The sequence below is a fragment of the Varanus komodoensis genome, unplaced genomic scaffold, assembly GCF_004798865.1.
Source record: "Varanus komodoensis strain SLA01 unplaced genomic scaffold, ASM479886v1 scaffold1, whole genome shotgun sequence".
NCBI lineage: Eukaryota > Metazoa > Chordata > Lepidosauria > Squamata > Varanidae > Varanus > Varanus komodoensis.
The window spans coordinates 46502040-46528991 of record NW_025335268.1 but is presented as its reverse complement, the minus strand read 5'-3'; the positions used below and the strand labels follow the sequence as shown (position 1 = coordinate 46528991).

Sequence of the window (26952 nt, the reverse complement as noted above, 5' to 3'; positions counted from 1 at the left end):
CTGGTATGTTAAACAGAATAAAAATTGAGTAGCTGTAGTAACACATCAGTTAATTCAAGTGCACACATTTTGTCGCTATTTACTTTTCCGACCATTAAATTTCTTACATTTCTTAAAGTTTTTTAAACTGCCAGAGAATTGCAAGTTATCACAGCAATAAGTGCACTGATGGAGCTGCCAAAAGAAGAAAGGGTTAATGTCTTCCCATTCTGGAGTAGCTGGAAGATTGAGGAATTGTATAAAGTTAGAAAGTCCTGAGAACAGTCATTGAAACATGGAAAATCAAGAAAATTACATTAAGAGAAAGATAACTGTTCCCACTCCCTGTAGGTGCAGCTTCTGTTGCTGATTCCCCACATTTCTAATGGTGCTAATCACTTGGTCCCTGGAAACTGTTGTGCAAATTAGTTTATGCAGTTTTGTCTTACTCTTCCCTTGAGAGCTGAAAGTCAAAGGAAGGGGGGGAGGGGAACCCTTGGCACGAATGCCCAACCATCTCAGCCAAGTGGCAATTCAAGGAAAACCAGACACCAAGGTCATGGTGGGAAAGTAAAAAGCCCTAAATTATTTCCGTAGACAGAGCCATTCACAAACTCTCCCCCTCCTCCAAGGCTGGAGATTGTAGGCATGAAGAGTATACAATTCTCACGTGGGTACTGTCAGGAGATGTTATCCCATGAGTTTCCCTGTTGCTGCTGGATGCTCTGTGCAGAAATACTGCTCTATTCTACCTGGAAGAAGGGTACGTTGGGTATTGTATATTGTATTAACAGTAGAAAAGTTTCCTTTGTTATTTTCAGTCTGAAGAAGACAACTGGCCTAGGGATCTTGGAGGGAGCTAGTCTGTCTGTGTCCAGTAAAATTGCTGCTCTCCAATTCCTTATTTTGTTCCCTACCCTAGTTATTCTTCGTTGTCTCTCTGTTTCACACATATGGGCTCTTCACACATGTGTGGAGTGGTTTTTTGGGAAGATTCCAAAGCAGACTATGGGGACTCAGGGGTGGTTGATCGTTACAATGGCTTGTCCATGAAAAATAAGCTTTTGCACCAGATTCAACAACACAACCCCCCATGGCTAGGTTATTCATAATGAGCTGGACAAGCCAGGTCATCGTATATGTTGCAATAGGGCATATATGCTGTTGTACTGTGAAATCTCTACCTGCCGTTCCCCATTCTGTATGTTGCCTTCTGAGTGATCATCAGAGCTGACTGATTTTTGGAAAGTGCTTTATATCCTTTTTTGCCCATGTGTTCACAGATCCTTTTTGTGAAGTGCAGCTTCAGCACTTTTGAAACAGATTGAAATGAATGGAAATGCTCATTTCTGGACCTGGACAGGTCAGCAGAGCTCAAAGAATGGAGCTCCAGAAAGAAGTGCTTGCTTTTTCTGGGGTTATTTTTAGAATTGTCATTGTCTGTAAAATGAAACAAGCAGTTTGATGGATATATTTATAGATTATGGAATAATCTTTTTCAGAGGCCCTTGACTAATTCCATTGCTTTTGCATCTAACATTAAAAATGGTAAAATTTTAGCAGACATTCTTAGTCCTGTTTGTTTGTTTGTTTGTTTGTTTGTGGTGGGCATGACCACAGAGAAGCCCCTTCTCCAGGTAGCCATCCTCGTACTCTCCTTCAAGAAGGGTTCCTGAAGAAGGACCTCCATCCCAGATCTTAAGGGGTGGAGAGGCACATTCTAATATTAGTTAATTTTCTTCAAACTGTAAATGGTTTTGTTGTATTCCTTTATTTAAAATATTGTAAAACGAGTGACCATTTTTGCCTCAAAATGTGGAATATCAATTTTAATATAAATAAGTCAGGTTTGTAATTCTGCCATAAGAAATGCACACAGTGATACCTTTTGTTGAGTATGGAGGTTTACAAATGACACAAAACACTTTATCAGCATGAAAAAGTATCAGACACTTGTCTATAAATAGGGCAGATCTTTCTTACAAATATTTTAGAGATTGTATTTAGACAGCACTTTTACAAACCCACTGCACTCACAGATACTTCTTGTGGTGCCTACTAGACCCCCTGCTCATTCTGATTGTTGTTGTTAGTTGCAGAGACGCATCCGACCCACTGCAACCCCATGGACAATATTCCTCCAGGCCTTCCTGTCTTCCACTATCCCCCGGAGTCCACTTAAGCTCACTCCAACTGCTACAGTGACTCTATCTAGCCACCTCATTCTCTGCCGTCCTCTTCTTTTGTCTTCAATTGTTCCCAGCATTAGGCTCTTCTCCAGTGTGTCCTTCCTTCTCATTAGGTGGCTAAAGTATTTGAGTTTCATCTTCAGTATCTGGCCTTCTAAAGAGCAGTCAGGGTTGATCTCCTCTAAGACTAACTGGTTTGATCTCCTTGCAGTCCAAGGGACTCACAGGAGTCTTCTCCAGCACCACAATTCAAAGGCCTCAATTCTTCGGCACTCAGCCTTCCTTATGGTCCAGCTTTCACAGCCATACATTGCTATTGGGAAAACCATAACCTTGAATATACGCACTTTTGTTGGCAGAGTGATGTCTCTGCTTTTTAGTATGCTGTCTAGATTTGCCATAGCTTTCTCCCAAGGAACAAGCGTCTTTTAATTTCTTCGCTGCAGTTTCCATCTGCAGTGATCTTAGAGCCCAGGAAAGATCACTACCTCCATTTCTTACCCATCTATTTCCCAGGAAGTAAGAGCACCTGATGCCATGATCTTAGTTTTCTTAATGTTGAGTTTCTAGCCAACTTTTGCGCTCTCCTCTTTCACCCGCATCAAGAGGCTCTTTAGTTCCTCTTCACTTTCTGCCATTAGAGTGGTATCATCTGCATATCTGAGGATGTTGATATTTCTCCTGGCAATCGTAATTCCAGCTTGTGATTCATCTAGCCCCGCCTTTCTCATGATGTGCTCTGCATATAAATTAAATAGGCAGGGCGACAGTATACAGCCTTGCCGAACTCGTTTCTCAATTTTGAACCAATCAGTGGTTCCGTGTCCAGTTCTCACTGTTGCTTCTTGACCCACATAGAGGTTTCTCAAGAGACAAATAAGATGGTCTGGTACTCCCATCACTTCAAGAACTTGCCAGAGTTTGTTGTGATCCACACAATCAAAGGCTTTAGCATAATCCATGAAGCAGAGGTAGATGTTTTTCTGGAACTCCCTAGCTTTCTCCATGATCCAACGTATGTTGGCAATTTGATCTCTAGTTCCTCTCCCTCTTTGAAATCCTGCCTGTACTTCTGGTAGTTCTCAGTCCACATACTGCTGGAGCCTAGCTTGTAGGATTTTGAGCATAACTTTGCTAGCATGTGAAATGAGTGCAATGGTGCAGTAGTTGCTCATTCTTACAGAATGAATAAATAAAGGCACTATATGGTCCAACCAGCTTCCCAGAGATCCCTAAAGCAGGATGGGTGCAAGACCTCCGCCTGTCAAAGCTCTTCAGCAACTGGTGCATGCAGGTATGCCCCCTTTGATAATGGAGGTAGCACACAGCTAGGAAGGCTAGTAGCCGCCGCCACCTCCTCCATGAATCTGTCCAATCCCTTTTAAAACCCACCTGGCCATCACCACTATCCATTGAAGCAATTTCCATAGTTTTACTATACATTGTTTCTGTGAGCAATTTAACTTCTTTGAAACACTGTGTTTCCCCAAAAATAAGCCCTAGCATGATTTTTCAGGATGCTCGTAATATAAGCCCTACCCCAAAAATAAGCCCCAGTTAAGATCATCAGCCAGATGGATGTGGAAACATGGTAGCACCTCTGTTGCAGCACATGATAGCCGTATTGAATTATAAAATAATAATGTTAATATATAATTAAATATAAATAACATTATTGACAATACTTAAATTATAATATACATTATAGTTAAGTATTTGTAAACACTGAAGCATGAAGCAGGTAAACAGATGAACGTGAGACTTATTGCTGAAAACACACTAATAACGCCAATACATTGTGTGTTGTAACAGATGTACTTAATACATGGATGTAAAATGCAAGAGGGGTCAAAAAGAAAGAGCTATTCCATCGAGTACAAGAAAGGAAACGTGGAGGACTCTTAGGGCAAGATTCTTACAGCTTTCGTAAGAAAAAATAAGACATAACCTGAAAATAAGCCCTAATGCGTCTTTTGGAACAAATTAATATAAGGCCTGATCTTAGTTTCGGGGAAACATAGTAGGTATTTTGTTGTGGTCCATGGAGTCAAGTACATAATAATGCACCAACCTTATGAAGAGTTTATTGGCCAAGTTACAGTATGTGAGCTTGTGAAAAGGGTATTGAATATAAAATGGTGGGTTCAAGAGAGTAGTTTTGTATTTTGGAAAGCAGGTCCTCACTTGTGTTCTGTTTTCAGATTTTTTATAAAATTACTATAATTTTTTAGTCTAACCAGTTTGCTTTCTAGGAGTTAAGATTTGTCACACTCATCATGATACCTACAATACTCTCACACTTTCAGATGCACCTACCAGGCCAACATGGTTTAGGAACCTTGGCGTAAGGATTTATAGTTGTTCCTTATTATTTATAGGCTTGAATATATTTCTAGGTAAAATACTACACTTCTGTTGGCACCGTTTCTTTATATGCACAGCATTATTTAAGGGAAAGAAAGCACTTGAGTGTAATTTAAATAATTATTATTTGTAAAAAGTAATTCAAGCAACTAAATTTGCAGTTGCTCAAAGAGCCATCACTCTGGCGGTCCAAAAATAGTATCATACCTTCCATTCAAGTAGGAGACAGCTGGCCATTCTGATTTAGAGATTAGCTTAATGAAATAAAGTTGGCTCTAAATATCCAGGACATTCAAGATTCAATGATTACTTAGATTGGTTAATGAGAAATTACACTATTGCATACAAACTTGATCCCAAAATTAAGCTTAGAGTAAATGGTAATGTAAAGTGGAAACTGAAAATAATATATGCTTACTTTGCAAGGCAGGGAAAGGAGAAGAATAATAATTGGGATCAGGTGAATCAAAACAATACTTAATATGGAGTGATCAGTGTATGTTTTAGTAACTTATAAATAAATAAATAAATAAATAAATAGGCAAAGCAAAATTTGCCTTATATTAAACATTATATTGAACCTAAGCAGGTTTTAAAATTAAATTCAAAAATTGAAGAAATCATGTTTCTGGATTTAGATCCTTGTCTCTTTTTTTGTACACAGCATTTTTTCTCTTTTTTCTCTAAATGTTAGCTGGAAGGTGACAGGGAGGCAGTGTTTTTATAAACTAGGCAGAACCTATTGTTTATCTCAGGACAAAACCTTGAAATGTGGTATAATACTACAGTGACTCCATTCAGAAGCTCTGCATTAACTCCATTGCACATGTGGTTCTCACGCGTAGATGGTCTCACCAATTCTTTTAAAGAAGAAGAGATCCATGTGTGTAATAGAATGATGTAATGCAGATGAATGAATGCCTTCTAAAATGTTCCAGCCGTGAAAGCCCTGTTCAGGTCCTGTCAATGCAAGGGTATGGATTCCTTTATGGAATTGATCCATTTCATATTTGTCTTCCTCTTCCACCTTTGACTTTCTCTTGCATTATTGCCTTTTCCTGTGAGTCTTGCCTTCTCACAATATGCCCAACATACAGAAGCCTCAGTTTCATCATTTTTGTTTCTAGGTAAAGTTCTAGCTAGGGCCCACTTGTTGTTGTTTTTTTCCTTCAGTCCAAGGTATCCACAAAGCTCTTCTCCAGCACCTTGGTATGAACTCATCAATTTTCTGTCAGCTCTCTTCACTGTCTAGCTTTCACATCCATACATAGTGATTGGGAATGCACATGCACTTGGCCTTGCTCTGCAATGAACCATCCTTAAACTGGATATTTTTTCCTACTTTCTGCATTGCTGTCCTTCCAAGTCTCAGTCTTCTTTGAATTTCTTGGTTGCAATCTCTGTGAATTGATGATTGAGCGAAGGTATACAATTATTTTCATAATTTCAGTTTCTTCATGTTGACATTACAGTTGTCTAATTCTTCAATAGTAGTGTTTTTTTCTTTAATGTTCAGCTACAGTCCTTTCTTTTGCATCTATTTTCAGGTTTATCGGGAGTCATTTCAATTCATTGCTGCTTTCTGCCAGTAATATGGCATCATCTGTAAATCTCAAATTATGGATGCCAATTTTCACTCTTCCTTCCTCTGATCCTCATCCAGCTTTCCTTATGAAATGTTCTGTGTACAAAGAGTTCCTGAATAGAGTGCCCTTTTATCATCCCATCAACAATACACACATTTCCCATTTGGAGCCTTCTTTTCATGCTCATGGCAGCTCCCTTTCAACTTCAGCATCCATATCTTAAAGAAGCTTATTTAGAAAAGTATTTTTCCTGCTGCCCTTTAATATCTGGTATACATGTTGCACTGAGACAAGGTGGTGTCTGGCTTTCTGCAGAGCCTGCCTTCCTGAAGAAGGTGGTACAGAATTGCTGGGAGATGGAGTTTTGAAGAGTATAAAAAGGGAACATATTCAAAGGCAGGACAGAATTACTCTTGTTGTCTTGCCACCAGTAATAAAGGAAATGAGAAATTTGACTTGGTTTTACATTTTGTGTTCTTCCTAATAAAATTAGAGAAGTAAGCACCTCACCACCCAACACATGATACCTTTTCTCTCTGTTCTCTGTTTTCTGATTTATTAGATAGAGATTCCTAGAGATGTCCTGACACTTTATAAAAGTACAGAGAAGGTCCACCCCACAAGAGAGATCTGATCCCAGATCGTACCTGTCTGGACCGTATAGAAACTTACATCCCCCTTCATCTTCCATTTCAGAAGATGTAAAAGAATTGGAGGCATGGCATGGGTTAATCTGATTCAGAGCTCTCCTTGGGTTCCAACTTTTGCACTTGCCAGACTTCTTTCCTATGCTTGGCCCAGTTTGGCTAGGAAGTGAGCCAAACTGTGAAAAAGTTCATAAATGCTTGGGAATGATTTACATTGAATTATTCTTGTGCGAAATATGTAAAGTCTGCAAGTCACATGTGTGGAATGTGTTTCGTTATACCTGTTCAACAACTGAACTCACCTCCTGCGAGATGCCCACCCAAGTGCTTCGCTTAAAGCAAAGGGAAAGCGCACCAAGCCAAGTAAATATGATGGATTCACACCCACAAAATCACATTCCTTGCACTTCCAAATAATTTCTTCCCACATTACTTCCTTACATAGTCCAGACATGATCTTGCTATATAAGAAACTAGAGATGCAAAGATCCAGATTGAACCTGTTTTCTTAACACTCACTGGACTTCTTTCCTGTACTCAGCCCTGACCAGGAAGCAAACAAAGCTGAGCTCAAGTCAGTACTTGAGAATGTTAGCATACCCCTTCTTTGCACTAAGTATACAATTTTTTATATGAACTCCACAAGTCATGTGTGGAAGCAGAAATCTACTTTAGAAATGGGTGCACAGGCTGGCCTCACAGAGTCACTTGGACTTGCTTCCTGCCAGATGACCATGTGAATGCTCAGCAAAAGATGGACGTAGGGCAGAGAGAAAGTGGACTGGAGTTGATCCAAGGAAATCTGATGGATTCCTGCTGTAGGAAACTTTTTTACTCAGATGATATCACAGTTAAAGAAGGCAGAAATCCCCACTGAGCAGACTGCCTTAATTCCCTAGAAAGAATAAATACTAAAAATGCAATCTCCAAACCTTTAGAAACACTTTATTTGAATAATGGTATATAAAACCATGTAGCATCTCTTTGTATTGTGGTAAAAATAACATTACATTTTCATGAATTATTTTGTTTACAGGAGAGTTTGACACTGTGCAGAGCCCCTCAACACCAATCAAAGATCTTGATGAAAGAACATGTAGGAGTTCTGGGTCAAAATCAAGGGGCAGAGGGAGGAAAAATAACCCATCACCCCCTCCTGACAGTGACTTGGAGGTATGTCCTTTAGAAATTGAGAACAGTAATATAAAGATGTCCTCAGCTATAATTCACAGATGAAGAAATAACTATTTCTTAAGATGGAAAGCATGCAGTAGAGTATTATACAAAAATATTATGCAGTCATTCAGTTTCTGTTTGTCTATTGGTATGGAAGCTTTTGAAATAGAATCTGGTTTAAATAAGAAAGCAGTTGACCAATTCTCTATTTTTCTTCCACATGTTCTGTAGGAGAATACAGACAAATTTCAAAATAGATCTGTTAAACACTACTCATGATGTTTATCATTCCAGAAAGTTATGAATTTTATCAATTTTCTAATATTTTGTCATGTCTTTCTGTCCCATGAACATCCACAAATCAATTACACATAAATGTTATTTCTGATTTATCATTATGGAAAACTAAAACCAATCTTTGAAACATAATTTGGTATTTTAACAAATATTGTTATTTGTTTTAACAAAAACTGCTTCCTTCTCTAATATTTTTATTCCAGTACATAATAGTAGTGTATATTATTCCAGCAGTATGTATTTCAATCTACCTTCTTTGGCTTGAATGCAACTTGATAATTCAGGCGCAATTGTCCATTTCTTCTTGGTATTTTATTTTGCTTTCAGTATTGAGTGTGCAATCATAACTTAGTTCTTCATGGTTTCAGTGCATCACATATATGGGCTATGTGCCCATACAGAACTTCATTCAGGAAACTTGTCTAACTGAGGAATTTAGATAGGAACCTCTCTCCCACCATATCAATGCACATACCCTATTGGGCTCACTTCAAGGTGTTCAGCTCTATCCATACCTGGATGACTAGGTCAGCAGAGCAGGAACTGTATCCATGTTCCTTTCTACACTCATTGAGTTCTTCTGTGAACAATGAGAACTCAACACTTGTTCCAACCCAAGTGATATAAATAGGAGCAATTTTTGATTCCACCAAGGAAAGAGTTTTGTCAAAATCCAGCTGTGACCCTGTGAGATAGCACTGATGTCACAGTTGCACCACCATCCTTGGACAACTGCATATTGTATGCAGTACTTGCTCAAACCTATGGCTGTAATAACAGTACCCTGGGTAATCATTTCTTTGGGTATTTAGTTCCACTGCCAATACTCAGCCAGCCTGTATATACATACTAGATTCACCGTTCTTCCTGTTGGTAGGTGAATGTTGACCACACCAAATAGTGAATCCCTTTTGTCCAGGCACTGCCTTCCAAGGTTTTCACCACCGACACATCCCTGAAAGGGTGATGTGACCACAGAGGACACCTGGTTCAACACAGAAAAGCATCATGCTATCAACAACTGTTAGAAGTGAAGAAGTCCCTTTGGGCTTCCAACTAACACAACATCAACAAACAAGGATGCACGTGATCAATTCCTCTTTCTCACCTTGTGGCTCCAATCTGAAACTGGTACATCCCTCAAGTGAATTCCTTTACTGTAATTGACTTTGCTGGGACAAGCAATATACCTGAGGATCTGTTGAGCTGATCATGCCATCTTGCATACAAATGGCAGCTATATCCCACAGCACTACACTCACTGTTTGACAAATGAGGTGCCCCATCTGTGGATCTGGTTGTGGCCAAGGACATATGGGGCTTTGCAGTTGGGCACAAGCTGGAAATGCGTGTATTCTTCACTGGATGAAGACCTTGTTTGAATTATCCCTGCCCTTTCTGTTGCAAATGTGCATCCTAGCAAAACTGGCCAGAGATGAGATGGATGAGATTCTAATAATGCCCTGGTGGCTGCAAGAGGCTTTGTTTCCTGCTTCCTTCTAGTGGAAAGAGACTTCCATTCCTCCCTCTGGTACCAAACTTACTTTCTTTTAACAGTACTATTTCAACATCTAGACATTTAAAACCTCCAGAGAACATTATGGAAAATACATCCTGGTTTGCACTCGGCTACTGTCTTGGAGTCTTTTGGTAGTGCTTCACACCTTTACAATGAAATCTATCAAACTATTTACAACAACAATTCTAGGACTTCTGTCCTGGAAGTTTGTTTACCTCATACTATTACTGAGAAACAGAGCGAGTCAGAAGGGGTCTCCCAGGCCATCTAGTCTGACCTGCAGGAGAGTTTCCCCAGTCTGGCCTTCAATTGACCAAAGCTGGCTGTTGTGAAGTCCCAACTTCTAGTACTCAATCTGCTGCTCATCACCAATGCCCTGATCTCAAAGCAAAGGATGGAGTGATCACTCACACCCAGAGCTCCCCTAATCTGTACCCCATCTATCAGGTCCTCCCTGTTGGTCAAGACCAAGTCAAGAATATTTCTCCCCCTCGTTGCCTCCTGGACCCTCTGCGTGAAAAGCCCTCCCTCTATAGCGTCTAGGTAGCGACATGACCTGGCCATCACTGCTGAATGAGTATCCCAACAAATATCTGGGAGATTGAAATCTCCCATTACTGTGTCTCTCCCCAAGATATCCTTCAAATCCGTGTTATCTTCCATAAGGATAAGATTGTAATCTGTCCAGACATGGCTTTCTATCTAAGGCTGTTTCTGACTTTGATTTAAACCAAGAGCTTATTGTGCCTACTTCTTTCCATCAGCCACCTCACTAGTAGAGTTGACCCTTTATTCTCTTAATGTCAGGTGAGCCCTGGCATTCTGTACGTCTAGGATAGATTCTTTGTGTAACTCACCTAGACTATTTTTGTGTTACAGTAGCAAGAGCGAGGAACTGCCTATTTCATCTCAGTGATTAGAGCCTTGCATTGTTCAGATATCAAGCTGGTCTGCAATCTGTCAATACTAGAATACTCATGTCAGATAAATGCCCTTTCCACATGAAGGTTCCACCTCTGTTGCATTTGGGGGAGGTGCATTCTTAGAAGATTTTTGTTGTACTGCCACCTGGTCCAAGTCATGCTCTTTCATCAAGCATTAAAGCTACATGTATCCTTTCCTGCTGACAGCTCTTTTGTCCAAATGCTCCTCTCCTTGACATTATAATAATGACACTGACCTACCTCCAGTAAGTTACCAAGCTTGTTGCTCACCCATATCATGAAGAAGAAGGACAAGCTGCTTACCTATAACTGTAGTTCTTCAAGTAATCATCTATCCTATCACCTATCCAATCAACCTATCCATTATCCCCACTTCAATGTCAATCTCAGACTCAGGGGCTGGAATTAAAATCAGTTTTTCTTTTACTCTTTATCAGTATTCCTTCAGTTTTGAGGCCACTTTTGGCTGTCTTGGAGAAACCCCAGGTCTGGGCATGAACCCACTGGATATATTTATGCTGAGATAGTAGGTAAATGGTTCCTACCTAAATTCCTCAGCTAGAGAAGCTTCCTGCATGATGCTCTTCACAGGCTCAGAGCTCATATTTGTGAATGCATAGAAGACCACTCAAAGAAGTACAGTTAGAGGTAAGCATTCTTTAAGATATTTACATTTAAAATCAGTTTCATAACTGATACATGTGGGTGCCCATCAAGAGGAAAGACCTTTCCCCACACTTCTGTGGAATTAACAAGGAAGTGTTTTTTCTTAAAATAACCAATCTGTATTTTAGCCCTTATCTATACAAAATCATATAAGTAACTTTTTTCTTTAGAGGTAAATGTCTTTAGAGATTAATGAACAGATCAGAGGTGGATTTCTTGGATGAGAATGGAACTACATGAACCCAGTTCTTAGGAGTTGTCATGATTTCTCATGTCTTTGGGGTATAAAGGATCATTTTTTTGCTAAAATATACCTTGCCTGTGATTTTCCTGTTGGTATACGGGACTGATTTTTGTCAATCCTCTCTTTTCAGCGTGTATTTGTTTGGGATTTGGATGAAACTATCATTGTCTTCCATTCACTTCTTACAGGATCTTATGCTCAAAAATATGGGAAGGTATGTGACACATGAATTTAGAACACTAATCCTACAAATTGCTTCACTCATGGTTTAATTTTTGTTCACTAAAAAAAAATCTCTTGAAACTTACACATTGTTTTCTTAAAACTTGGGAACAACCCTACAGAATTCAGTGGCAATGCAAACAGATGCTTTACAAATGTGTCATATTCTTCTGATAGTGAGAGAATCAATGAGTTTGCAGCTTTTCTAAATGTTTATAATGCTCCAGGCCAGTTTCAACAGAGGGAATAAATGCATATCCCAAACACTTCCCAAGTGGCCAGTACCTAGAGTAACAACTTCAAAGTACCAGTTTTTCAAGATAAAATTCTGCTAGTAAGATGGAGTCTACCTAGAGCAGTGGTGGTGAACCTATGGCACGTGTGCCACAGCAGGCATGCAGAGTGCTCTCTGTTGGCCCGCGAGCCAAGTCGTCCCAGCATCGCCCCAGTAGCTCAGCATCAGATAACAGCGCACATAGGGACTATGCACATGCTCGGAGAGGAGTAGCGGCACCAGGCGATGACATCATGAGCTGCGACTCATTTGCTGCAACTCTTCTGAGCTTTCACATGGTCGGTAAGTGTGCTGCCAAGGATATATATATATATATATTGCTTGGATTGGCTGTGAGTTTTAATACATTCATTTTTATTAACACAATATTTTAGCTTTGAGTTTTCTTATGAAAAAATAATATTTAATATCTAAGATTTAGCAAAGAGATGCTAATTAAGAAACAGAGATTCTTTTAATGTTGTGCTGTCCCCCTGGCATATTTGAATCTGCAGCATCATATTTAGTTGTTTGTGAAGAATTTATGAAAACAAGAGCAAGGATATATATATATTTGCTTGGAGTGACTGTGATTTTAGCAGAAGTCCCCACAGGTAGGAAATACACTCAGATTCCTTTTTCAGAGCAGACAAAAGCACACCAAATGCAAACTTTTACCTTTCAATAAAAAGCTGTTTGTATCGTTGAAAGCTCTGTTACTGTGTTTTTCTTTTAAGACAAAAGATGTTAATGTGTGGGTTGTTTTTTCTAAACTAAAACCTCAGTATTCAGGTTTTATTGCAGTGTTGGCACTTTGCGATAAATAAGTGGGTTTGGGTTGCAGTTTGGGCACTCAGTCTCTAAAAGGTTCGCCATCACTGACCTAGAGTGTGTACTGAAAACTGCTGTTAAGGCAATGTCAGATTTGATATCCAGGCTTTTTACAGAAAGCAATTAAGTGTGTGTGCGCACACGCACTTTAATATTGTCCATAACTTACACTGTAAATTTGTTTCATACAATACAAAAAGCACGATAGTAAAAACTTTGCTAGTATATATCTTTCTCTAGATGCAGTAGAATTTTTAAAGCTTTTGCCTAATGCCACTAATTTTCAAGTACTTAAATTTGGGATGGAAAAGGAGCAGTCGCTTGAATTAAGAATCCTTTCCTCAGCCTGACTGCTCAGAAATGTAAGTGTTAGTTCTCCTAGATATTTTTATGTTCTCTCTTAAGAGGCATTCTAGTAGATGGCCCAGTCTTGCACAGAACTCGACAGACAGACTGTCTGGCTCCAATTTATGCCCACTGCTAACGTAACCAAAGGCATTTGTATTTTGATATAGGGAAGTGTTATAGTTGATCTAGCTTCCCTTGCAGTGCTGGCAATCTCTGGCTAAAGGCCATGTTCCCAAGAGCCAATGAACTAAGAGTTTTAAAAAAGTCTGTATTACATCCTGAGAGGGGGCAGGGGAACTGTTTAAAGTGTTTGCAGAGATGGAGGGTATTAAATACTCACATTTAACACATACCCTTGGATTCTGTTAGCTGCTGCCACAGTGGTATTCCTTCTCCTTTTGTATGTAGCTTGTGATAACCAACTCTCTCTCTCTCTCTCTCTCTTCCCTCTTTATCTGGATAAGTTATTTTTCTTTATCCTTGACAGAGGATTTCTGCTTCTGTTTAAACGAAGTTGCATCCTATCATGATTTCTTAAAATATGGTGAAGTTTATTGAGAAATTTATGCTGTACTTTCTTCTCCCAATATGTGTGGCTATAAAAGCTGTACTTCTTTGGCAAGAAAAATAATCCTTTGGCCAAACTACATGTTACCTATCTTCCACTGCTAAGATCAAAAGAACTGGGCTGGATTTGACCAAAGGTCCAGTTAATTCTGCATCCTGTTCCCACAGTGGGCAAGCAACTGCCCATGGGATCCCACAAGTAGGACATGAGTGCAGCAGCACTCTTCTGCCCATGGTCCCCAGTAACAGTGTACATAAGCATCTTGCCTCTGACAGTAGAGGTGGCCAATAGCAATCAGGGCTACCAGCCGTTGATAACTTTCAGCTCCATGAATTTGTTCTTTTTAACAGAAAGACAGCATTTGATACAAGCAGCTGCCATTTGGATTAAAAGGGTATTGTAGAGTAGATAGCTATTTACAGCTGTTCATGTTTACTGAGAAATAAACACAGTTGAGTTTAATGGGTTTGCCTTTAGGTAAGTGGGAATAGGATTGCAGCCTTAACTCAGCTGCATATACACTCAAAACTATCAGTACTCTTCTGAGAAAGACATCGACTTGAGTATTAGTATTTGGTCAAGTTGCTCACAAAAACAAGGAATGTTAGCTTGCTGAGCAACTCTCAGTAAGGAGAGAGGCTCTATATCATTCTAGAATTGTTCACAGAGAGCAGCCAATCCTTGCCCTATTTGCACCAAGTTTTGCAAAATCTCAATCTTGATTTTCTGTGTTTTACATGTTGTATTTGTATAAAGATTGATCATATTGTTACTGTGCTGGTGATTTATTGTACTTAGACTTTATTAACTGGAAATGTTTATATTCATAATACTTTAAGTGAGAAAATATTTTTATTTCTGTTTTTATGTTGAGCTATATTTTAACTGTTCATTAAACAGTTAATGTTTGCATTACTGATATGTTACTGTACTTGTTAGGTTGATATAGATACATTGATCATTATTTTGACCAATATGTTATTTATATTTATTTATTCCATTTATATTCTGCATTAAATTAGTCCAAGGACTTATATGTTTGTACTCTCAATGTTTTATTATATTCTGCAAAAGCAGCACGTATTACTTCACATATCAGTAATCTCCCAGCTGCTTTTTCACTTGCAAGGGAAAATAATAGACTTGGCTACCATCTGTATAGTAAGGAAGAGGCCAACAACAGCTCTCTCAAATGATGGGATATGAGAGACATATTAACATTTTTCATGTTTCAATATTTTGTATATGCATCTGTTTTCTTTAAAGTACTTGATACAGGAATATTTATTTTGAGCCATGCCTTCTCCTGGTTAACTTGAACATGGTACTTTGTACCTGTAGTCTTAGTAGCTCCACTGGGCTTAAGAGTCGTACTGTGCATTAATGGATGAATTCCTGAGAAAAGAGTACCCATATGGGTTCCAAAAAGGACTGTGATTCATCTGTCTTTCATTTAATTCTGGTTTTGCTCTTTATGCAGTGTCCATCACCAAGTCCCTACTTTTGAAATAGGGTCTCAGTGGTACAGAACCATGTGACATCTCTTGAAATAAGTGCTCTTTATTTTGTGACCTGATTTTATATCGTCCAGCTAGTTTACCATGATCAGTTGTAGAATTAATTGGATTTATTTATTTATTAAAAGCTTTTATAGGCTGTCCACTACAGGCATCTCAGATGGCTTATAAGAAGGGGAAAAATGAAAATATAAAACAAAACAAGGCAGTGCATCCAACCTCAATAATAAAATGTAAAATAAAACCAATTAAGCATTAAAATAATGGGAAAATAAAAATGGTTTTGCCTGATGCAGAATAATGCAAGGGCACCAGGCAAACCTCCCTGGGGAGCAAATTACAGAGTCGGGGCACCACCGCTGAAAAGGCCCTTCTCCGGGTAACTACCCTCCTAATATCCTTCAGGGAGGGCTCCTGGAGAAGGACTTCTGCCTCAGAGGCAGGCACGTAGGGAAGAAGGCACTCCTTCAGGTATCCAAGACCCAAACCATTTAGGGTTATATTAATTGTATCCAATTTATTGGAATTCTGTCCATTGTGACTATGGAAGGTGATGCTCAGGAGGTGAAATACAGTTCTCCGTGGCTTTCCACTGACTGAAGTGAAACTGTTTTAACGTAGTCCACCATTTTTTGCAGATACAGTCTTAAACCAATGTAGGGGCTATAATAACATTGGTTTGACCGTAGGCTTGTCCACACCCACTTCCCAACCATGCCTTTGATGAACCTGGCTCATTTGTCCCCTGATGTGCAGACAGGGATTTCCAGCTGTTAGTGCTATGCTGAAGTATGTTTTCCATGGTAATGCGCTATGGTGATCAGCAAACCTTCCTGATCAAAAGATGTAATTCTTGAGTAGGATTACTCTGTCAATGTTTGAATATACAGCTTTATAACATAATGGTCTTCAGTCTTATTCAAGATATTGGGTATGTTTTCAGACTTGAGAGTCCTATATTTAATTCAGCTATAAATCTTCAAATGAATCATTGCTTAATTGTCTGTAGCATTTTTAGATTAAAATAAACATTTTGTGGTTACTATATAGTCCTTGTATCTTAAGAAAACTGCTGTGGCTGCCTCTAAAACTCACATTTCATTGCCATGAAATTATTTCCAACTCTAAATCCCAAGATTTTAATAATTTTAAATAATTCCTTTCATTTGTATGAATATCTAGTTGCAGTTAAAAACAGATTTGTGACAGCAGTTATGCATAATTACATGCATGCAAGTCTCTTTTCAGTCCACAAGACTTAGCATATATGTAACATCATAGAAAAATAGCTCCGTTCATTTTAGTCAGTCTATCACATGAGAGCATCCATTCTTTTCTTTTTTTTTAACTCCAGGATCCCCCTGTGGCAGTGACTCTTGGACTTCGAATGGAAGAAATGATTTTTAATCTTGCTGATACACATCTATTTTTTAATGATTTGGAGGTATGTATCCAGAGAATACCTATTGGGCTATGTGCATTCCAGCATATAATGTTTTTTCTGACATTTATTAGTATTGAAATAGAATCTTATAAAAACATGTTTCTGACATATATTCCTTTGCAAGGATGTGACTGACAATGATATCTCATAAGATTTTTTTTTCAAGCACCTGCCACAGGTACATGCTGTACATTAGTGAAAAGTGCTATGTTAAAAACTTATACTCTAATAATGGAGGGTTTTTTGAACTGACTTTTGTTTATAAATTCAGTTGAGGTGTTTCCAAGTAATCCAATTTTAAAAGGATTATTGCCCTCACCCAGTAAGTGTTATTTTAAGAATTTTTTTAAAAAACCTGTTTTTGTTTTATACAAAAAAGTATAAAACAACTGTCTTAAAATAGTTTCTGGTGAACACTGTTTTAATTGCTGTTTTTGCTTCTTATTGTATAGATTGTGTTTAAATCCTTGTTTTTCTTTTTGCTCTCATCTAAAATCCTTTTACTTAATCATTATTGAAGAAAGCTGTTTTTTCAATTCTTCATTAAATCACTGATTCATTTAGCCTCTAGATAATTTATGGAGCCTTCCAGAGCCTATACAGCTTTACGAAAGACTGTTGAAATCTTACTTTCTGATGGATCTCCTGCTCAATGGAAGGGTTGTCTTCATTTCAGTATAACTGTCATATACGACAACACTCCTGCACACAAGCTGGCAAGCTGTGAAAGTGAAAAGTAGGCATTTGTTAAGCACTGAAGGCAGTGTAATAGAAATCCATCGGGGATCTCTCCCCCCCCCCCACCCCACCCCCGCAACCACCTAGGCAAAATCCCATCCAGATACTCCCTGGCCCAAGAGCCCTGGACCTGTTACTGGATTCAGCACATGACAAACCCAAACTTGGTTGCAATAGATAGATAGATAGATAGATAGATAGATAGATAGATAGATAGATTGATTAAAATATAGGGGTGGAGGTACTAAAACACAGATCTAAAAGGATAAAACCAGGAAAGAGGCAGGAGGGAGGGAAAAGGGGGAACTGGACAGTAGAAACCAAGAAACCCCAACTCTCAGGGCTTTGTTGGCCTACTTGGACAGGAAGATAACAAAGTACTTTTCTAACCTAGCCCATACACTGTAACTCTACCTTCTAGAGACACAGGATACACAGGTTGCCACAATACTCTTCAGCAGGGAGAATCCGCAGCAGAGGGAACCTCCCAAAAGAAGAACAAAAGGCTGCTCTGTTGCTTGCAAGCATAGGTCAGCAGACCTGTGGGGTGATAGTCCATCTCCCAGTCCCGGGGGGCAGAGGGCACCTATTTATTCCAGGTGTTGGTCATTAGCCAGTCATCCCTGTTATCTCTGGTGTTCTTCAGGCCATAATTCTGATATTTCTTATCCACATAGCACAAAGAGAGGTTGATGTCTCGCAGAGACATTGGATGCCAAATTCCAACTAGGCTGGATAGCAAGGCTGTTTTTTCTAACATTTTGTCAGAACCAGAATTAACTCTTCCCCTGCCCTCTAGACTCTCAAAAGCCAGTTCACATTACAGGCAGTTTTAATGTTATGATTTGCTTATCTGCATTTGAATGGATATACTGATTGCATCAATATATAGGTTTTCATATCATGAGAGAATATTATTCAGAGATCTAAATATTCATCTCCTGATTCATGAAAGTTCTACTCAGTGTTATCCTGCTCTTTATTTTGTTGTTGTTGATTATAATATTATGTCAGCAAATTTTAGCTACCTTGTATAAATCAGTTGGAGAAACATGTCTGTGATGCTTTAGAGCAGCTGGAAGAGTACTATTTTGAGAATATCTTATGAAATAAGGACCATTTAAAGGAAAGTAAAAGTTCATGGTAAAAAGCAGTTTGCATTGAGGTTTAGGGGAAATTATTATAAGGAAAATGCTTTTATAGGTGTATTTAGAAATTATATTGATGAGTTTCATGTTTAAAAAAATATGTCTCACTATACTTGTGAATAATTATGGTGCATTCCATGAACAAAGTTCTCATATTTGTTGGTAGACAGTCTATACTGATTTTACTGTTATCCAGCAGATAATGGTGAATGGAAGTTGTTCACCCTCAAGACTCTGCCTTCTCAGATCTGCTGCATAATAGGATTTTTGTTTTTACTGCAGTGAGTCATTGTTTTCATTGGATAATGAAATTACTGACAATTGCAGAAGGATCATTTTTGTAGGTCATCTGTAGGGTTTGTACTCCTTAGTAAAAATATCAAGTTGTGAAAAATATTTGTAAGATACATTTAGACATAATTTAATATTGCGTCAAATCACTTATTGTACATTAATTGGTAAACTTTCAGTAATGGGAAATATATCTTTCTTAGTTTTGAACTTGCACAGCCAGTGGGCCCACTGTGACTTGAGTGTGGCCAGTTCTGTAGCTGTTTTGAAATGTATTTTACCTTAAAATCAAAATTAATAGAGAGCATATTCCACCACCTCTGTCACATCTCTAGTATGATAAAACAACAATATCCTGATGTTATGCTAGCAGAGTGTTAGTTTCCACTGGGAATGGGAAAATTTAATTTTGGCTTGTGTCTTAAAAACACATTACATACTAAGTGAACTATGTTCAGTGTTAACTTCAACAAGATTGTGCAAAGTCTGAATACTGTAAGATTTTAGAATTAAACTTGGATATTTCTAGAAGTTGGTTGGTACAAGCAATTGTGTGTGTGTGTGTGCACACGCACATACGCGTGCACACATACATGAAGAACTTCCTCAAGTTCTTTAGATCTTTCTAAAATGGTAATAATTAAGTGTTTAAAAATTATGAGGAAAGTGTATGCGAAGAGCACAAAATATACAATATTCGCATTTCTGTGATCAGCTATGAACAGCTAAAAAGAATGACAAGTAATTTTATTCATTTATTTATTTAAAGGTTTTATAAACCATTAATAAACACTCTCAAAACAGTGTACATTGCTTAGAACAGCAAAAACATAAAACCAAAGCATATACTTAACAGTCATAATTTTTAAAATATAATAACCACATACATCAAAATAAATGATAATAATAACAACAGCAACAATAACAACAATGCAAAACAATTGCTCCAGAGAGACAAATCATCATATAAAAGCCAGTATAAAATAACATATTAAATAGAAGAGAAGGAAATAGGTAAGCTGCTTTTTCTACATATAGCACTAACTTTCAAATGCAAAAAAGTATCCTTGGTACTTTTGTTCCATATTACATATTAATAATGAACATTTTCAAAATGAAGAAAAATAAATAGAGGAAAAAAACAGAAGACTCATTCATTGTCATTTTCTCAAATAGTTTGCTTATTAAATTATCACTAGGATTTATCACTGGGATTTTAACAGTAAATGTTCCACTTTGTATTCATACTATAAGTTATGTAACATCAGCATCTAACATTATTTTATAATGGATGAACTCATACATAATGCTAAACCGCATGGTAAATGCACAGCATGGTATCTTACCTTACGTCCTGGATTCATACACATGTTTGGTTTTCATGCATGCATGGTTCCTTTGCTTCTCAATCTTTTTTCCAAATGGTGAGCAATACCCCATCAGCCTTCACAGCTGAGAATCAGTTCCAGGGTACACCACTTCTGCCTACATCACATGCCTCTTCCTCATGGCTACAGCTGACTGCCTTTTTTTGTTTTAGGTTTCTGTTTTTTACTGCTTCGAAGAAGCAACTGCCTACTCACTAGAGTAGCACTATTCCTCTAGAGTAACGCTTCTGTGCTCTGCCGGTATGGCAGTACACACACACGCGCACCTCCCCCCTCCCCCACTGCACATGTATCCAGACTGTTGGGACTGTTAGAGTTAATCCCACAGCTGTGGGAGGTGGACAGCAGGGTTTGTTGAGAGCCCTTAGGAATGTCAAAGACAAGAGGGGAGGGTGGGAGACAGAGCAAGAGAGATGAGCTTTTCAGGGCAGTGTTAGCACACAGCCAACATGCTCCATATATATTAGGCAGCCTTCATATGACGAGACCACTAGCTCAGCAAATGGCGCAAAAATCCTGCCATTTCAAAGTACCACTCCAGTTAAGCTTAGCAACCAGACTGGAGCACCAAGCATGGCTGTCTCCATAGCTACTGCTGCTGGTACAGTGCAGTTTCACACTGCCACCAGAATTCCAGGGCTGCAGTTGGGCATCAGAAAGGCAGCATACGCAGAGAGATAAAAAGCAGTGTGGAATAGCCAGAGAATGGTAGCTTCCAACACAGCAGCTGTTAGGCAGAAGACGATAGTGAAAAATGTAGGCTGGAGCATCTGCTGCATCTGCAGTAACTCTCGCTGCCTAACTCTATGGCAGAAACATTGAATTTGTGCAAAAACATTGCAACTGGCTGCAGAAGACGCCATGGTGAATTGCAGAAATCTTACAACTTGTTTCTCCAGAAGGTTTCATGGAAACCAAACATACCACACTTCACAATGGATACTGGGTTCTAACATAATGGCAAGCCAACCCTTCACAGTTTCCACCATGGATTGTGGTAACGTGTGAACCCACCCAATGTGTATGCAAGTCTGTCTATATGACATCTCCTGAATTTGCACCACTGGTGTTGATGCGAGAGAAACCATGGGGAAACAAAACATGATAATGGGCTACATTTGAGGGATCTGTAACCTTTTGTATGGAAAAGAAGTTTCCAAAGACAAAAGGTCTTTGAAAGCTTTTTGGTAGCAAAAGACAAGAAAGCGAATGTGGAAGCTGCCTCAAAGCTGTTGATGCCTTTGTGACATCACCACACAACATGCCAATTCTACTCCCTCTTCTCATGGCAATTTGCATAATTCCATTAGAAACAGAAACTGTGTTATCCCACTGCTATGTAGTTGAAGGAAAGATAGGAAAAGAGTTGAGGAATGGGAACTGTGAGAGAAGATGACCCAGCATGGAACACCATCAGTATTAGTCTTAGTGAAAGTACCAGGAATAACTAAAAGTACACAGTTCTAAGCAAAAGGAGCATGACTGCTATAAAGTGATAATGAAGAACTTGAGAAAGTAGGATTTTTTCCAAAGGAAGACAAACATGCCTGGCAAAAATGATAATTTTAGTATTTTCCTTTTCTAAGCACTTTTCTAAAATTGAAAAGTTTTTCAATTTTCATATAGCGTTCAATGTAATCTTAGGAGCAGACTGTAGCTGTGTACAGCTGAAGTAAAGAGAGGAAAAAAGGAAGAGGGAGAGACCCAGATCCAGTTTTATAAGAAACCAGGGGCTGAGAGAGGACTGTAGGAAGCAGGGGCCAAGAAAAAGGAAGGAAATGCAAAACATGTTGGAAGTGTGGAAATTGAAGCTGGGACTTTCCTGCCTGTTCCACAGTGGATAATTTTTTATGATTGTGTTTTAGTATTTATTTCATCAGTGCCAGTTTGATAGGCATCTTGTAGTTGGCAAATGCATGGCGTCTGTTCATGGAGAATGCCTTGCAACTAGGAAGTGCAGGTGGAGGTGGGGGCGGGGGGGGGGATACCAGTATGCCCAGACATTAGAGCACAGTGGATAGGTATCCTTCCATTGCATTCTTTCTAATTTGCATGTTTCAAAACATTCAGGTGGCCATGTTGCTAGTTCAAAAGTTCTGTTGAACAATGTGCTGTAATTTCAGTTACAGTCGTTTGAGTGCCATTTCCCCTGAAATACTGAATAAAAATGGTATTGCCCACAATGTAAAAGGAATATTTCGTAACAACCAAGCTGGTTAGGAAATGAACATACAAAACAAAACCCAGTTAGAAGTGCTACTTTTTGAAAATAACACAAAGTAGTGTTAATTGATATAGATACGTTGTAACATTCTATTACCAGTTTTTGCTACTAATTAGCTAATGGTCCTAGCCAATTTTAACTGTTCATTTTCTGAAATATCATTTTATTCATATGTTAACAGTAGTCTGAATACTCATTTGAGCCATTTGGGACATGTTTAGTTATTTAAACCATTTATATTATTTAAAGAGCTGAACTGACTAGCAACAATTTAACATATCAGCATGTAACACTGCAAGAACAGAAAGTAATACCAATAACATGAATTAAAATGCCAGAAGCAAATAAAATCATTTCAATAAAAGCAGCCATTTACAACTCATATGCCTTCCTAAAATGATATATTTTTATCAACATAGAAAAAGCCTTTTAAAGGAGACAAGAGCTGCAAAGCCTTGATGCAGGTCTTTTCCCCGATCCCGATTGAATGTATTTCTGGGAATGTTGAGATCTAGATCATATTCCAAAGACTGAGTCAGTAAGCAAGAAGGGAAAGGCTTTTCTTCAGATAGCCTATCCCAGTCTTAAACCATATTCTTTTAAAGGTAAGTTTTGAATTATCTTGGAATAAATCAGAAGCCAGGTAGCTGTTTCAACTGGGTAATTACATACTTGGTATATACAAACCAATATGGCAGCCTGGCTGCCATTCTGGATGAGCTGTAATTTCAGAGTATTCCTTAAATACAGTTCTATGTAGAGTACATTTTAATGATGCAGATGTGATAAGGCTAAGGCTTATGTCAAGGCCAGATCTGCATTCTTTAGAAACAGGTACAAGTTGACACAGCTATCTTCTCTGGAGAAATGAACTCTTGACCATAGCTGACACCTCGACATCTAAACCAAAGTGTCAAATTTACGTCCCCCTCCACCACTTTCTGAAAACAGCCTCCAGGGAGGAACAGAGCCACTGTAGCACCAATTCCCCACGTTTCATCCCAGTAAGTAGGCTCAGAACAATACCATCATCAATAATATTTGCCATCATCTGTACTACTGAAATTTGCAAAAAGATCCAGCAGAAACAATAGAACCCATTCTTCCTGTCCAGTTCCTTGTATAAGTTATTCATCAAGATTACCAAGGTTGTTTCATTCTCAAACCAGGGTCTAAAGTTAGACTGAGGTAAATCTGAATAATTGGTCTTAGCCAGGAAGACTTGGAACTGAGGGGCCATCACGCAACTAAATGAAAATAGACTGGTTAGAAATTCTTCAATATGGTTAAGGTGAAGGGACTCCTCTCCTCTCCTCAGTAAAGGCCTCCCTTTTCAATAAGTATCTCACTAATTTCTTTAAACTACACTTTCACTCTCTGAGGATTTCAGCATTCCACCATGCATTCAGCTAGCACACTTCTGGTTGTTCTGACAGTCCATGGCCTTCCACAAATCATACCCACATTTTTTGGACTGTGCAAATTGAGACGTAGCCAATATAATTGGACGAGTTGCTTCTAAAGGTACATCTGCTGGTACTCCTTCAACTGCAGCATCAAAGACAGAACTGATAATGTGTGACTTAATATACGGAGTGTCTAGCAAATTTGTTACAGCTGGCTGCTGAGTCATTACCCATCTTGTGGGCTAGCATATAAAATGTGCTGAGTAATCTATCACTATCACTCTGGTCATCCTTTCTGTGTTTTCATTACCATCAGCTCTTTAAAGCAACCTGAAGTTAATTTAGCTCTACATACAGAGAGAGGACATTGAGCAGCAATTGTGTCAACCACTTGGGTCATGGGCCAAAAAAATTACCTGGGACAAGCTTATGGTTGCTATGGAAGCCCTAAATCCAGAGATGGTCTTAAGCTTTGGAACAGATGCTTTGGAAGCTTTGGAATAGGTGGTGAAGTATGCCAGTGTAACCAGACTGGGACTCCAACATCATTCCTGAGATTACCCTGGCCAGTTCCTGTGTAAGCAGGCATAAATCTAGCCTGAGTTAGATGATTGACGTGACTCTACATTTTGAGGTTTTATTGGAATTTTTAAAATTTTTTATGCAGCTTTATTTCTGAAGAGGCTGCCTATTTTTAAGAAAAAAGCTCAGGGTACAGAAGCAGCTTGAAAAAAGTTTTAATATGCATTAACTATATCATAAATATAAAACATACATTGATGTGCACTTTTCTCCTATGATACAGTGTGGACCAAACATTTTTGGTTTTGTTTTTTGCAGTGCAAGTAGGTGTTGTAAGTACTGTATATTAAAGTTACTGGTTAAAGAACACTAAATCTTGGTTTGAGAGACAAAGTTGTAGTGTTTTCACTATATGAATTTTAAGAGGGAAGGATGGTCAGAAGGAAAAAATTATTGGCTACTATAGAAAACTAGCTTTCCAAGTACGCAATAAATTCAGGAATGCCCAGGTGTGGAAAAAGCTGTTGAGGATGGTTGATTCTGTTAAAAGAATGGTCCTGCTTATGAAATCTTAAAAGCACATATTTTGCTATATTTTACATTTACAAATGCTACTCTTCATTTAAATCTTCAGTGTGATGAAGCATTACAACATCATATAAGTATTAGGAAAAATATATATTTTAAAAAATCTTTTTCAACAGGAATGTGATCAAGTACATATAGATGATGTTTCTTCAGATGACAATGGGCAAGACCTAAGGTAAGCCATGTTTTAAAAAAGAATTGTAACAATTAAATAAATATATATTATTTAAGGACAAGAAGTATTCATTTTTGCCTATTTTGGGTGTTTGCAGTACCTACAGTTTTGCAACTGATGGCTTCCATGCAGCTGCAAGTAGTGCAAACCTTTGTCTGCCAACAGGTGTAAGAGGAGGAGTTGACTGGATGAGAAAACTAGCATTCCGTTACAGAAGAGTAAAAGAATTATATAATACATACAAGAATAATGTAGGAGGTAAGAGTTTTATTATTTTTAAAAAGTCAGTACCATCTTTACTTGAAATTCTTCGGAAGAACATAGTAGTCTCCCATTCACAACATTGTTTAAATGAAATCTGAACTATTTGCTGCTTTGGTATTTATTCAGTAAAACTGCATAAATAAAGAAAGATGAAGAAATCTCTCAGATTTCATGAAGAGGTTTATTACTAATATTTAGAATAGAATTGCACATTTTGAACTCTCAGGCTCTGCAGCCTTGCTTGCACTGTACAGCTTTGGCACTCATACTTATTGTCCCATGTTAAAAAAAACCCACCTACATATTTGCTCACTCGTGAAAGGATATAGTTTTCAGTATGTAACAGATAACACTGTTACTTGTCTTCTCAGTTTTCTGCCCGATGCCCTAGTTTTCTGTGTACATGGAAGGAGATTCTTATTTGGGTTGGGATAGCATTCAAATACTTAATTTCTCAGGTGCAATCTACAGTGAGACAAAGATAGAACACTACAAATAGCTAAGCCTTATGCTACCTCAGCTCATCTATATTAGATATTGCTAGCTGAGAAGTCAACAGGAAAAATAAAAGTTGAAAATGGAAACCACAAATTGTGTTGGAAATGAAGGGTGCATTATTTATTAAGAAATAGTCTAATTCAGACACAATATTAAGGACTAGTAACATATTTGGATATCAAGTAAAACATTACAGCATTGCAAATACTAAACTGTGCATACACCAGAATTTGCATGCTCTAATACTGTACTTTACACTAAATTCCTCATAATTTATTCATAAATTTAAAATATATAAGGTCATTTGGCAAGAGCCATTCCAGGATTGCATAGAACAATAAAATCCATAGAATAATTTTAAAATACTACACATTTGAGTGAGTAAAACATCTTAAAAAGTACTTTGCTCATTCCAGTGGAGTAAATATTTCATCGTGGTTTTTCTCAGTGTTCCCCACATTTTCAATGTCTCTGTTTCAAAATATTAAGAGAAGCTCATACCAGGGGCAGGGGGAATCTCACATTTTCCTATTTTGATGGACCATTAGATCTCTGCTTCTATAGACTGGAGAGTTCTTTGTTTATTTAAATAAGGGCACATGCCAGGTTTTAAATAACTTTAGGTACAGTTCAAAAATGGAAGTCAGTGTCCAAGATTTTGTGATATGGCTGCCCACTCTGGCAGTTGTTTCATGCAGTAGCCACAATGCACCTGACAGAGGGCTGGACTCATTGCAGATTCTTTGCTCCTTCCCTTCTCCTCATTCCTCCAGGCAGTATCCCAGGAGACTCCATAAGGAGGAACAAGTTTCTGCCTGAAAGCCATGATTGCAGCCTGATTTCAGTTTGCTGTAGCTGTCAGAGACTCCCCATTGCACAAACACGGTGTGTGCCC

The 26952-nt window shown here is 38.3% G+C and overlaps 1 protein-coding gene across 25 annotated transcripts in view; it reads left to right on the top strand.

Annotated features, from left to right (window-relative positions):
* Positions 1 to 26952, top strand: part of EYA4 (EYA transcriptional coactivator and phosphatase 4) — a 162144-nt gene that overhangs the window by 122194 nt on the left and 12998 nt on the right. For 22 of the 25 annotated variants that reach the window (XR_006414120.1, XM_044424227.1, XM_044424219.1 and 19 more), the window contains 5 exons: positions 7802 to 7938; positions 11742 to 11825; positions 16726 to 16815; positions 25237 to 25295; positions 25393 to 25553. Coding sequence is in view for 24 of the 25 variants with exons in the window: in XM_044424227.1 (XP_044280162.1) it covers positions 7802 to 7938; positions 11742 to 11825; positions 16726 to 16815; positions 25237 to 25295; positions 25393 to 25553 (531 nt within the window). In the remaining variant the exon portion in view is untranslated. The remainder of the gene's footprint in view (positions 1 to 7801; positions 7939 to 11741; positions 11826 to 16725; positions 16816 to 25236; positions 25296 to 25392; positions 25554 to 26952) is intronic. The other 3 variants (XM_044424244.1, XM_044424235.1, XM_044424199.1) reach the window with 1 other exon arrangement.